The 12,729-nt window shown below is 33.5% G+C and overlaps 5 protein-coding genes across 5 annotated transcripts; 3 read left to right on the top strand and 2 right to left on the bottom strand.

Annotated features, from left to right (window-relative positions):
* Positions 1 to 1,672: 1,672 nt before the first annotated feature.
* Positions 1,673 to 2,016, top strand: PHYBLDRAFT_182251 (hypothetical protein; the record flags this gene model as incomplete). Its single annotated transcript, XM_018438594.1, has 2 exons — positions 1,673 to 1,724; positions 1,782 to 2,016. The coding sequence occupies 2 exons, from the start codon at positions 1,673 to 1,675 to the stop codon at positions 1,979 to 1,981; spliced, it is 252 nt and encodes an 83-aa protein (XP_018289440.1). The 3' UTR covers positions 1,982 to 2,016.
* A 1,937-nt stretch (positions 2,017 to 3,953) lies between these two features.
* Positions 3,954 to 4,358, bottom strand: PHYBLDRAFT_170763 (hypothetical protein; the record flags this gene model as incomplete). Its single annotated transcript, XM_018436424.1, has 1 exon — positions 3,954 to 4,358. One exon carries the CDS (start codon positions 4,356 to 4,358, stop codon positions 3,954 to 3,956), a length of 405 nt encoding a protein of 134 aa, XP_018289439.1.
* Positions 4,359 to 6,954: 2,596 nt separating this feature from the next.
* On the top strand, positions 6,955 to 7,359 carry PHYBLDRAFT_66348 (hypothetical protein; the record flags this gene model as incomplete). Its single annotated transcript, XM_018441631.1, has 1 exon — positions 6,955 to 7,359. The coding sequence occupies one exon, from the start codon at positions 6,955 to 6,957 to the stop codon at positions 7,357 to 7,359; it is 405 nt and encodes a 134-aa protein (XP_018289438.1).
* A 1,972-nt stretch (positions 7,360 to 9,331) lies between these two features.
* Positions 9,332 to 9,640, bottom strand: PHYBLDRAFT_147891 (hypothetical protein; the record flags this gene model as incomplete). Its single annotated transcript, XM_018431971.1, has 2 exons — positions 9,332 to 9,531; positions 9,589 to 9,640. 2 exons carry the CDS (start codon positions 9,638 to 9,640, stop codon positions 9,332 to 9,334), a joined length of 252 nt encoding a protein of 83 aa, XP_018289437.1.
* Positions 9,641 to 12,105: 2,465 nt separating this feature from the next.
* PHYBLDRAFT_147890 (hypothetical protein) lies at positions 12,106 to 12,510 on the top strand (the record flags this gene model as incomplete). Its single annotated transcript, XM_018431970.1, has 1 exon — positions 12,106 to 12,510. One exon carries the CDS (start codon positions 12,106 to 12,108, stop codon positions 12,508 to 12,510), a length of 405 nt encoding a protein of 134 aa, XP_018289436.1.
* Between the last annotated feature and the right edge of the window lie 219 nt (positions 12,511 to 12,729).

The following is a 12,729-nucleotide window of genomic DNA, read 5'->3' as shown; positions in this document are numbered from 1 at the left end:
AAGATGAAAAGGAGTGCCCAATCCTGCTTTTGAGATTTATTCTCTATTGCTGTTAGGATATTTTAACTTATATATTATATGAGTGAGTGTACTTGGCAAGAAGAGGCAAATAAAGCTCTTAGTAAAAATAGGCGACAAGAAAAGCTGCAGAGACAAAAACAGAGGTACTCGGAAATGGAATATCTTAAAATACAAAGGTTTAGGGATGGTGTCAGGCTGTTAAGAGTGTACAGCTGATGAGAGAAACAACAGGAGTGTTCGGAGGGACAACTGGTGGGAAACAGGAGGGAAAGAATGGAATGAATGTCTTGTATGGAGGACATGTTTCCAAAATGAAATAAGCAAAAATTAGCTCACACAGAGAGCCTGGGAGGAAAAATGAACAGAAAATGGGAACTCGTTTCCTTTTCTTCATAATAAATGGGGCATAACACGTCAGGAAAGATGGTAAGAATCTATGTGACATGCTAGGGGAGAAAGGAGAACACAGGAGATCATTGAGCATGAATGGCAGGAGAAAAGAACAAAAGAAAAAAGGTTGCAGAGGGATGTAATGGTTGTTAACTTGATAGAAGAGCTTGTTGATACTAAGAGGGTTGTGAGGGCACTCTTAGTGCAATATAATGCGATTTTCAGGAATAATTACCGAAATTAGAGGATTTTTAAACAGGTTGAAACACTATCAGAAATGACTTTTGTCAGATAGTTCGAATATAACAAGATTCACAAGGAGTTTTATCTATCAATCAAGATTAGTAGTTTTCCTTTCTTGATAGAAAATATCTTTCTCAATCTCTTTAAAATTAGGTAAGAAAGTAGATAAATTCTGGTGGACGTTTAAAGAAAATTAAAAATATTAAAATAGCAAAAGCAGAGTATCTTTTGAGCACCAGGACCTAAACAAAACAAAAAAACCAGCATACAAATCAACAATATCAATGAATCAGCTGTAATAACCGGTATATACCAACACTCTACTCTGCTCTATGCAATCCAATATGAAAACGTGGCTATTTTATGACATCTACATATTGGTACTTTATACTTTATGTCTGTCAAATTATCTTTAAAGCCTGTAATATAAAAAGACTTGTAGGTAATGATGCTTACTTCTTAAATACACCCAAATCGATTTTTTTGTGCACAGTCTGTGTAAATACAATGAGCACGTTTACTTGTGTATACACCTCGCCACGACTTTTCTGTCTTTCTTTCAGACACGCATTTTTTATACCTTTCCATCTCTCTCATTCCAATGCATCTCCTTTACAATCTCCATGCAGATTAGCCAAATTCAGTTATAAGTTTCACGCCATTGCTATTCTCAAAAATTATTTTGAGTTTTCTTAATGAACTTTATAGATAAAAACGACCCATAAAATCAAACACGGTAATCAACACAATGATAAGAATACCCATATTATATTGTATTGTATTATATTTATCTTCAGATTTATTTAACTAGATTAATTTTTCTTATTAATGAGACTTCCTAATTACAACATTAACCTCTTCAATCAAGTAAAAAAAAAGTTTGAACGCGTATTTTTTTATTAGTCAACAACAGTTTAAAAAATATTTTATTTATTTATTAAAGATATACATAAAGAAGCTATTTTATTTTATATGATTTCACTTAATGTTTTTTTACATGAGTAAAAAAATAAAAAGCATGACACCAAGTTCTTTGTCCCCGCATTACGCGGCTCAATCTCCCTCAGGACGTAAACCTGACTTGGTAGCGAAGGAGGTGTGGGAATGGTGTTAATCCGTGGCGTAAGACAACAACCGGGTTCATCCCAACTGCCCTATCTCATCACTGAGAAGGGCCTGCGAACGTACCAGAGAAACCTACCACAAAGTAGCAGGGTCCAGCGTGTTCGACTACCAAGCAACACCGTCAGTTCCAAAGAGCTTCGAACAAGGATTTCATGAAGAGTCGGCAGTAAACTCCACTTCCTCCCCGTCCTCCACTCAATAAACTTTCATGATGCTAACTCGGCGGCAGCTTTTTTTAAACATTGCTCGTCGCCATTGTTTCAGAAATTATACAATTAAATTCACAATTCAGAACAATGTTGATCTGCGCCTCTAAGAATTAACCAAGAAGCTAGAGACGACGCACTTCCGCTTTTTCCTGCACAGAATGGAAAAAGAATGTCTCCCAATCGACCCATAGGTAGCGCGTCAAACTCAACTACAGGCAATCAGGGGGTACCCGTCTCCAGAGTATAAAAAAAGCTAAAGAGAAGAAAACCGTGTCGGTTGAATGGGCTTTATTTTGATATACCCGCAGTCTGCGACTAAAGTTTGGGACTGCGCTTTTTTTTGCCAGGGGTGTTTTTTGCCTCCCACGTCAGAGCAGTGACATAGCTGTATACTCTTTTTTAGTAGGATTGTGTAACTATTCTATGACAGTAGTAGAAGCTTATAAAATTTAACTAAAACATTTGTGCAAAATATCTTTGCAAAGTAAAGTGAAGCAAAGAAGTAAAGAAGTAAAAAGAGACGAATGGTTTAGTTTTGATCGGTGTAGCAATAACTCTTAAAGTGGAGTACAAGTTTCTATAACGGCGATTCGTAGGTTACTCTAAGCTGGTCTGTGCGCTTTTTATTCGAGCGTACAAAGGGATTTGTTTTTTCTTTTGCTTGTACAAGTAGACACAAAAGAGACCCAAAATTATTTCAAAGCGATACGAAGTAATAAATAAAAAAGCAAAAAGTATAAATGTACATTATCTGAATTATCACAGTGCGGTAGGTGGCGGAATTTTGAGTTCAAGGTTGAGTTATATTGAAATGAGGTTATACCAATAGTTGAATGTACCAAGGTGATTTTTAAAGAGAATAAATAAGTATATTGTTTTATTATATTAATTTTAGAATATACAGCTATGTAAAATTTACTGTTTTCTGGTCTCGACATTTTGGACTAGCTGTCTAATCATGCTAGCACTTTTTATGAGTTATTTTTTTTTTCGAGACTACTCCCACAATCTTGGCTTTTACTTTAAGCTAATTAAATATCCAAAATATATCATGGATGTCGTTAAAAATAGCATATACTAGCTTCATAATTTACATAAATATTGACCAAGCTTCATATCATATATTTTCATTTTATATAAAGTAGAGCCGGAAATAATATTTGAAGTGTTCGGGATTGATTTTGGGGTTAGTATCTCAATATATGAAAAAGTGGATACTGTGAGAGTGCTATTTATTAAAAAGACAAAATAATATTGTTTATATCCGTTATTATTAAAATCCCTATAATTCAAATCCCTGTTGTGTAATGGTTGGTTTACACTGTATAAGTGTGTAGTGTACATGTACCTGATATGTAACAGTTCCGGAAATTGTTAACTTGCCAGGTTCATTAGCAAGAAGAAACCAGTGTTTGGTCGTGGAGGCTGCTCTCCACTCAATTGTGCTGTGTATACCACAATATTCATGCCATTAATTTGTATTCAAGATTTTATTCTAAGACTATTTGTATTTAGATATTTTTTTTTAAAGATGTCAGATGTAGTTTTGATTTGATATACATATATGTGCAAACTACTAAAACAACTGTTTCTGTTTCCCGTGCTATTAAATTGCCATGTCTTTGTTTGTTTGCTTTTATATGACAATTAAATATTAACTACTATCTCGTGATCTTGGTTTTGATAATGTATATTGTGAGACTAATATAAGTAATATATATACATATATCTATAATATTTTAATTGTAGCTTATAAGAACATGGCATACGGCACTATAATAAAGCATCTCCTTATACTTCAAAAGGATAGTATATATGTATTGTCAAGGTTCTTTAAACTTGATCTTAGGTATAGGGTGGAGCAACACAATAGTTCTTTTTATAAATTCATTTTTATTTGATTTATCAAGCTTGCTTTAGACTAGAAAATAAAGATCTAAGAATATAAATCTAAATCTAAATCTATCAAACAATATCAACAAGTGCCACATCGGTGTAGTCCATATCATCTCCTGTATCTTTGATGATACCAAATACATATTTTCCAGCTGGCTCGCTCGAATCGAGAGTAATAGAAGCCATTCCAGCATTAAGATCAATTGAATCAGATGCCTGATAAGGAGTTCCAAAGGTATAGTCGCCGTTGGACTCTTCAGTTGCAGGGATTATGAAAGCATAGTATGTACCAGAGCATGTTCCAGTAAGATCCCAGAGAGCTTCGTAAGTTCCGGAGCTGTTCCATACAGTGCCATTGACGGGATATGTGAGAGAGAAGCAGTTGATATTCTCAAATTCGGGATTTCCTGTAGGGGCGGCACAGACCAGACCGAGAACCATGGCAAGTAAAGCAAAAGCAAAAGAAGTCTTCATGATAAAATATTGACTGAAGTGAATGATGATTGAATAGACAGATGATTGGAATAAATTTACGGAAAACAATGTCCAGTATTTATAGTAAATTTAGCTTAGATATTAAGAAATATGGCTCTTTTTTTTTCTTTAAAAAAAAGCTCTTTGGCTTATTGATTCATTTTATTTACTTTTACTAGCTTTTAGAGGTTGTCTTTAATGGAAGTTTCAGCCTAGTATTTTGACATCATTCTCATTTTTCTAGAGACAATGGAATTCCGGGAGTTTCGAAAAGCCTGATTCCTCATTTATTTCTATAGAGTCTAGCTCACAGCTGTTTTAAAGCCCCATTTACTTTATATATATATATATATATATATGAATATGATCTTCTTTCGGTTATAAAAAAGCAACTTTTGGCTCAAAAGAGTTATACAAGAAGAGCAGTACAAATAAGTAAATTTGAGAAAATGTGGAGTCCTTAGAAGGCCTCAGCCTTTTTATGGGCATGCATAGAGGATTGATAACTAAAGCCACTTTGTGGTACCGAAAAAGTCAATTTATTCTGAACCATTGTTCTAAACCCCATTTGACATTCAGTACATCAAAAATGCTTAATTCTTGATTGGCAGACATATGGGTAAAAAATAAACATTAGCGGGTGTACATACTGCCAAGTTAATATTAATATACAGTATTAAATCGAACTCGCGCCAGTAATTGTTCCTAGGTGTCATTTCAAATAGCTTCTCAATATATAAAGGCCATTTATATCCTTTATATATATATATCAAAACAAAGTACAATTTCTAGCATAAAAAAAGTTTTTTTTAACCAGGCTTCGATTTATTCTACCCAATTTAAAGCAAATTAAAACAGGTTGAATCGAGTATGTGGTATACACACCACAATTGAGTGAAGAACAGACCCCACAACCAAACACTGGTTCCTTCTTGCTAATGAATCCGGCAATTTAACAATCTCCGGAACTGTTACACGCCAGACACATGTACACTACACACTCATACAGTGTTAACCAACCATTACACAACAGGGATTTGAATTACAGGGATTTTAAGAGCATCCACAGCGGTCTGTGTAAATTTAACAAGAATGTTAATTTAGACAGGAAATTTAGATTTTTTCATCCCCAGCGGTTTGCTTAACTAAAAGTTTTAACTGATTATTTCTCAATAATAATTACCGGCTTTTTAAATTTAACAATTCACAAAAACATCCAGGGCTTTTTTACATACACTGCTAATTTTACCCAGACCGCTGTGGATGGTCTAAATTATCTCTTTTAAATGCGGCTTTTTTATTTTACGTAATTATTTTAGTTACACATACCAGTGGATGCTCTTAATAAATAACACTCTCACAGTATCTACTTTTCCCATTCTTGAGATACTAGCCCATAAACAATCCCGAATACCTCAGAGTAGATAATAATTTTTTAATATTATATGTTGAAGAATATCGATATTAAGTTAAAAACAACTGTATACAAGATGCAAATTATATAAAGCAAACATTTAATAATTAAATAATATAAGTGTTAAACTCTGATGAATAGAGTGTAATATATATCAAGAGAGCAAATAGTCGATTTAATTTATTATTAAATATTTCATCTTGAGTGCTGGAAAGATCTATGTATTGGATAACAGTATTTTATAGCCTTCTATGTACATTACACATACACCCATACATATATACATAAACTATACTACAGGACAACATTGATTTAATATGTATACCATTTAATATTAGAGTTTCTTTAAAAAATATACCTAATTATATAATAATTTCACAAAAAATGATTGCGCCTTGTATTATTCTAACAAAAAAAAATCTCTCAAATGAGTAAATTTAAATAAAACAAAAATTACTTTGAATATGTAGTCTACTAAATTTAGAAAATACAGAATCCATTTACAAATTAAGTAATTAATGGAAGTATTTAACTTGGCAGTATGTACACCCGCTAATGTTTATTTTTTACCCATATGTCTGCCAATCAAGAATTAAGCATTTTTGATGTACTGAATGTCAAATGGGGTTTAGAACAATGGTTCAGAATAAATTGACTTTTTCGGTACCACAAAGTGGCTTTAGTTATCAATCCTCTATGCATGCCCATAAAAAGGCTGAGGCCTTCTAAGGACTCCACATTTTCTCAAATTTACTTATTTGTACTGCTCTTCTTGTATAACTCTTTTGAGCCAAAAGTTGCTTTTTTATAACCGAAAGAAGATCATATTCATATATATATATATATAAAGTAAATGGGGCTTTAAAACAGCTGTGAGCTAGACTCTATAGAAATAAATGAGGAATCAGGCTTTTCGAAACTCCCGGAATTCCATTGTCTCTAGAAAAATGAGAATGATATCAAAATACTAGGCTGAAACTTCCATTAAAGACAACATCTAAAAGCTAGTAAAAGTAAATAAAATGAATCAATAAGCCAAAGAGCTTTTTTTTAAAGAAAAAAAAGAGCCATATTTCTTAATATCTAAGCTAAATTTACTATAAATACTGGACATTGTTTTCCGTAAATTTATTCCAATCATCTGTCTATTCAATCATCATTCACTTCAGTCAATATTTTATCATGAAGACTTCTTTTGCTTTTGCTTTACTTGCCATGGTTCTCGGTCTGGTCTGTGCCGCCCCTACAGGAAATCCCGAATTTGAGAATATCAACTGCTTCTCTCTCACATATCCCGTCAATGGCACTGTATGGAACAGCTCCGGAACTTACGAAGCTCTCTGGGATCTTACTGGAACATGCTCTGGTACATACTATGCTTTCATAATCCCTGCAACTGAAGAGTCCAACGGCGACTATACCTTTGGAACTCCTTATCAGGCATCTGATTCAATTGATCTTAATGCTGGAATGGCTTCTATTACTCTCGATTCGAGCGAGCCAGCTGGAAAATATGTATTTGGTATCATCAAAGATACAGGAGATGATATGGACTACACCGATGTGGCACTTGTTGATATTGTTTGATAGATTTAGATTTAGATTTATATTCTTAGATCTTTATTTTCTAGTCTAAAGCAAGCTTGATAAATCAAATAAAAATGAATTTATAAAAAGAACTATTGTGTTGCTCCACCCTATACCTAAGATCAAGTTTAAAGAACCTTGACAATACATATATACTATCCTTTTGAAGTATAAGGAGATGCTTTATTATAGTGCCGTATGCCATGTTCTTATAAGCTACAATTAAAATATTATAGATATATGTATATATATTACTTATATTAGTCTCACAATATACATTATCAAAACCAAGATCACGAGATAGTAGTTAATATTTAATTGTCATATAAAAGCAAACAAACAAAGACATGGCAATTTAATAGCACGGGAAACAGAAACAGTTGTTTTAGTAGTTTGCACATATATGTATATCAAATCAAAACTACATCTGACATCTTTAAAAAAAAATATCTAAATACAAATAGTCTTAGAATAAAATCTTGAATACAAATTAATGGCATGAATATTGTGGTATACACAGCACAATTGAGTGGAGAGCAGCCTCCACGACCAAACACTGGTTTCTTCTTGCTAATGAACCTGGCAAGTTAACAATTTCCGGAACTGTTACATATCAGGTACATGTACACTACACACTTATACAGTGTAAACCAACCATTACACAACAGGGATTTGAATTATAGGGATTTTAATAATAACGGATATAAACAATATTATTTTGTCTTTTTAATAAATAGCACTCTCACAGTATCCACTTTTTCATATATTGAGATACTAACCCCAAAATCAATCCCGAACACTTCAAATATTATTTCCGGCTCTACTTTATATAAAATGAAAATATATGATATGAAGCTTGGTCAATATTTATGTAAATTATGAAGCTAGTATATGCTATTTTTAACGACATCCATGATATATTTTGGATATTTAATTAGCTTAAAGTAAAAGCCAAGATTGTGGGAGTAGTCTCGAAAAAAAAAATAACTCATAAAAAGTGCTAGCATGATTAGACAGCTAGTCCAAAATGTCGAGACCAGAAAACAGTAAATTTTACATAGCTGTATATTCTAAAATTAATATAATAAAACAATATACTTATTTATTCTCTTTAAAAATCACCTTGGTACATTCAACTATTGGTATAACCTCATTTCAATATAACTCAACCTTGAACTCAAAATTCCGCCACCTACCGCACTGTGATAATTCAGATAATGTACATTTATACTTTTTGCTTTTTTATTTATTACTTCGTATCGCTTTGAAATAATTTTGGGTCTCTTTTGTGTCTACTTGTACAAGCAAAAGAAAAAACAAATCCCTTTGTACGCTCGAATAAAAAGCGCACAGACCAGCTTAGAGTAACCTACGAATCGCCGTTATAGAAACTTGTACTCCACTTTAAGAGTTATTGCTACACCGATCAAAACTAAACCATTCGTCTCTTTTTACTTCTTTACTTCTTTGCTTCACTTTACTTTGCAAAGATATTTTGCACAAATGTTTTAGTTAAATTTTATAAGCTTCTACTACTGTCATAGAATAGTTACACAATCCTACTAAAAAAGAGTATACAGCTATGTCACTGCTCTGACGTGGGAGGCAAAAAACACCCCTGGCAAAAAAAAGCGCAGTCCCAAACTTTAGTCGCAGACTGCGGGTATATCAAAATAAAGCCCATTCAACCGACACGGTTTTCTTCTCTTTAGCTTTTTTTATACTCTGGAGACGGGTACCCCCTGATTGCCTGTAGTTGAGTTTGACGCGCTACCTATGGGTCGATTGGGAGACATTCTTTTTCCATTCTGTGCAGGAAAAAGCGGAAGTGCGTCGTCTCTAGCTTCTTGGTTAATTCTTAGAGGCGCAGATCAACATTGTTCTGAATTGTGAATTTAATTGTATAATTTCTGAAACAATGGCGACGAGCAATGTTTAAAAAAAGCTGCCGCCGAGTTAGCATCATGAAAGTTTATTGAGTGGAGGACGGGGAGGAAGTGGAGTTTACTGCCGACTCTTCATGAAATCCTTGTTCGAAGCTCTTTGGAACTGACGGTGTTGCTTGGTAGTCGAACACGCTGGACCCTGCTACTTTGTGGTAGGTTTCTCTGGTACGTTCGCAGGCCCTTCTCAGTGATGAGATAGGGCAGTTGGGATGAACCCGGTTGTTGTCTTACGCCACGGATTAACACCATTCCCACACCTCCTTCGCTACCAAGTCAGGTTTACGTCCTGAGGGAGATTGAGCCGCGTAATGCGGGGACAAAGAACTTGGTGTCATGCTTTTTATTTTTTTACTCATGTAAAAAAACATTAAGTGAAATCATATAAAATAAAATAGCTTCTTTATGTATATCTTTAATAAATAAATAAAATATTTTTTAAACTGTTGTTGACTAATAAAAAAATACGCGTTCAAACTTTTTTTTTACTTGATTGAAGAGGTTAATGTTGTAATTAGGAAGTCTCATTAATAAGAAAAATTAATCTAGTTAAATAAATCTGAAGATAAATATAATACAATACAATATAATATGGGTATTCTTATCATTGTGTTGATTACCGTGTTTGATTTTATGGGTCGTTTTTATCTATAAAGTTCATTAAGAAAACTCAAAATAATTTTTGAGAATAGCAATGGCGTGAAACTTATAACTGAATTTGGCTAATCTGCATGGAGATTGTAAAGGAGATGCATTGGAATGAGAGAGATGGAAAGGTATAAAAAATGCGTGTCTGAAAGAAAGACAGAAAAGTCGTGGCGAGGTGTATACACAAGTAAACGTGCTCATTGTATTTACACAGACTGTGCACAAAAAAATCGATTTGGGTGTATTTAAGAAGTAAGCATCATTACCTACAAGTCTTTTTATATTACAGGCTTTAAAGATAATTTGACAGACATAAAGTATAAAGTACCAATATGTAGATGTCATAAAATAGCCACGTTTTCATATTGGATTGCATAGAGCAGAGTAGAGTGTTGGTATATACCGGTTATTACAGCTGATTCATTGATATTGTTGATTTGTATGCTGGTTTTTTTGTTTTGTTTAGGTCCTGGTGCTCAAAAGATACTCTGCTTTTGCTATTTTAATATTTTTAATTTTCTTTAAACGTCCACCAGAATTTATCTACTTTCTTACCTAATTTTAAAGAGATTGAGAAAGATATTTTCTATCAAGAAAGGAAAACTACTAATCTTGATTGATAGATAAAACTCCTTGTGAATCTTGTTATATTCGAACTATCTGACAAAAGTCATTTCTGATAGTGTTTCAACCTGTTTAAAAATCCTCTAATTTCGGTAATTATTCCTGAAAATCGCATTATATTGCACTAAGAGTGCCCTCACAACCCTCTTAGTATCAACAAGCTCTTCTATCAAGTTAACAACCATTACATCCCTCTGCAACCTTTTTTCTTTTGTTCTTTTCTCCTGCCATTCATGCTCAATGATCTCCTGTGTTCTCCTTTCTCCCCTAGCATGTCACATAGATTCTTACCATCTTTCCTGACGTGTTATGCCCCATTTATTATGAAGAAAAGGAAACGAGTTCCCATTTTCTGTTCATTTTTCCTCCCAGGCTCTCTGTGTGAGCTAATTTTTGCTTATTTCATTTTGGAAACATGTCCTCCATACAAGACATTCATTCCATTCTTTCCCTCCTGTTTCCCACCAGTTGTCCCTCCGAACACTCCTGTTGTTTCTCTCATCAGCTGTACACTCTTAACAGCCTGACACCATCCCTAAACCTTTGTATTTTAAGATATTCCATTTCCGAGTACCTCTGTTTTTGTCTCTGCAGCTTTTCTTGTCGCCTATTTTTACTAAGAGCTTTATTTGCCTCTTCTTGCCAAGTACACTCACTCATATAATATATAAGTTAAAATATCCTAACAGCAATAGAGAATAAATCTCAAAAGCAGGATTGGGCACTCCTTTTCATCTTAGAACTTATATATCAATAAAAACCCTTTGGGTTTCAGCATCCTTACAAAAAAAAACATATATTGTACTAAAAAGATAAATCTTGCAGCCCGCACATAAACTAATTCAAAACGCAAATACCTTTTGAAAATTTCAGTATTAGTGACCTGACATTTTGTGCAACTTATTAATGACTATTTTTTTGTAGCTATTAAGATTTTATATGTCAGGATAGATTTTTCTTATGTGCTGGATTGATTTGAGTCTAGAATAATCGGTTCGAGTTAATTGAGTTATTTGGTGCCACAAAGTGGCTTTAATGATCAATCCTTATGCATACCCATAAAAAGGCTGAGGCCTTCTAAGGACTCCACATTTTCTCTATTTTCCTTATTTGTAGTGATCTTCTCCTATAACCCTTTTGAGCCAAAAGCCACTTTGTTGTAAACCAAGGAAGAGGATATGCATATATAAATATAAAGTAAATGGGGCTTTCAAATAAAATATCATTTTACTGCTCTTTGCGAATAAACCTAAATCTATACTTTTCTAAATTAACTTCATTCTGTTGTCTCTATTAAAGCAAAACAAAAGCAATAACGTCAAGAAAATAGGCTGAAACTCCAATTAATAGCGACCTCTAAGAACTACTAGAATAAAATAAGATGGGGATAAGCCAAATAGGAAATTAAAAAAAGAAAGATCTTTTAAGAGCTAAACAAATATTTAATATAAATACTAGGCATTGTTTCCCATCAATTTATTCCAATCATCATTCTATTCAATCTTCATCTGTTATCAATCAATTTCTCATTATGAAGTCTTCTTTTGCCTTTGTTCTGCTTGCCATGGTTCTCGGTCTGGTCTGTGCCGCTCCTATGCCTACTAACGACGGTGAAAATCATAACTGCTTCTCTCTCACATACCCCGTCAATGGCACTGTATGGAACAGCTATGGAACTTATGAGGTTCTCTGGGACGTCACTGGAACATGTCATGATACATACTACGCTTACATGATCTCTGCAGTTGAAAATGAAGATGGCGAATATGCTTTGAGCAATCCTCAAAAGGCCCCTGAACCTGTTGATCTCACCCTTGGCAAGAATTACATTACTCTTAATTTGAACGAGCCAGCTGGAACTTATGTATTTACTATCAGCAAAGAGTCAGGAGAAGATATCGATTACACTGATCTTGCAGTTATCACGGTTGTTTAGTGGACTTGGATCTCCTTTTTCTTTTCCTTTTTCTTTTAATTCAAAGTGAACTTGATACTATAATAAATAAAATTAAATTTTTCAAAATAAATATTGGGATTTATAATTTCATGATTTGAACTTAACCTAAATATTTGACATATATATATATATATATTATTATATCTGTAAAGTATAGTAAGATCATTTATTACAGAGAGACTTACTGCACTATTAAGG

The sequence above is a fragment of the Phycomyces blakesleeanus genome (assembly GCF_001638985.1).
Source record: "Phycomyces blakesleeanus NRRL 1555(-) unplaced genomic scaffold PHYBLscaffold_16, whole genome shotgun sequence".
Classification (NCBI taxonomy): Eukaryota; Fungi; Mucoromycota; class Mucoromycetes; order Mucorales; family Phycomycetaceae; genus Phycomyces; species Phycomyces blakesleeanus.
This window is presented reverse-complemented; position numbering and strand designations above follow the sequence as displayed.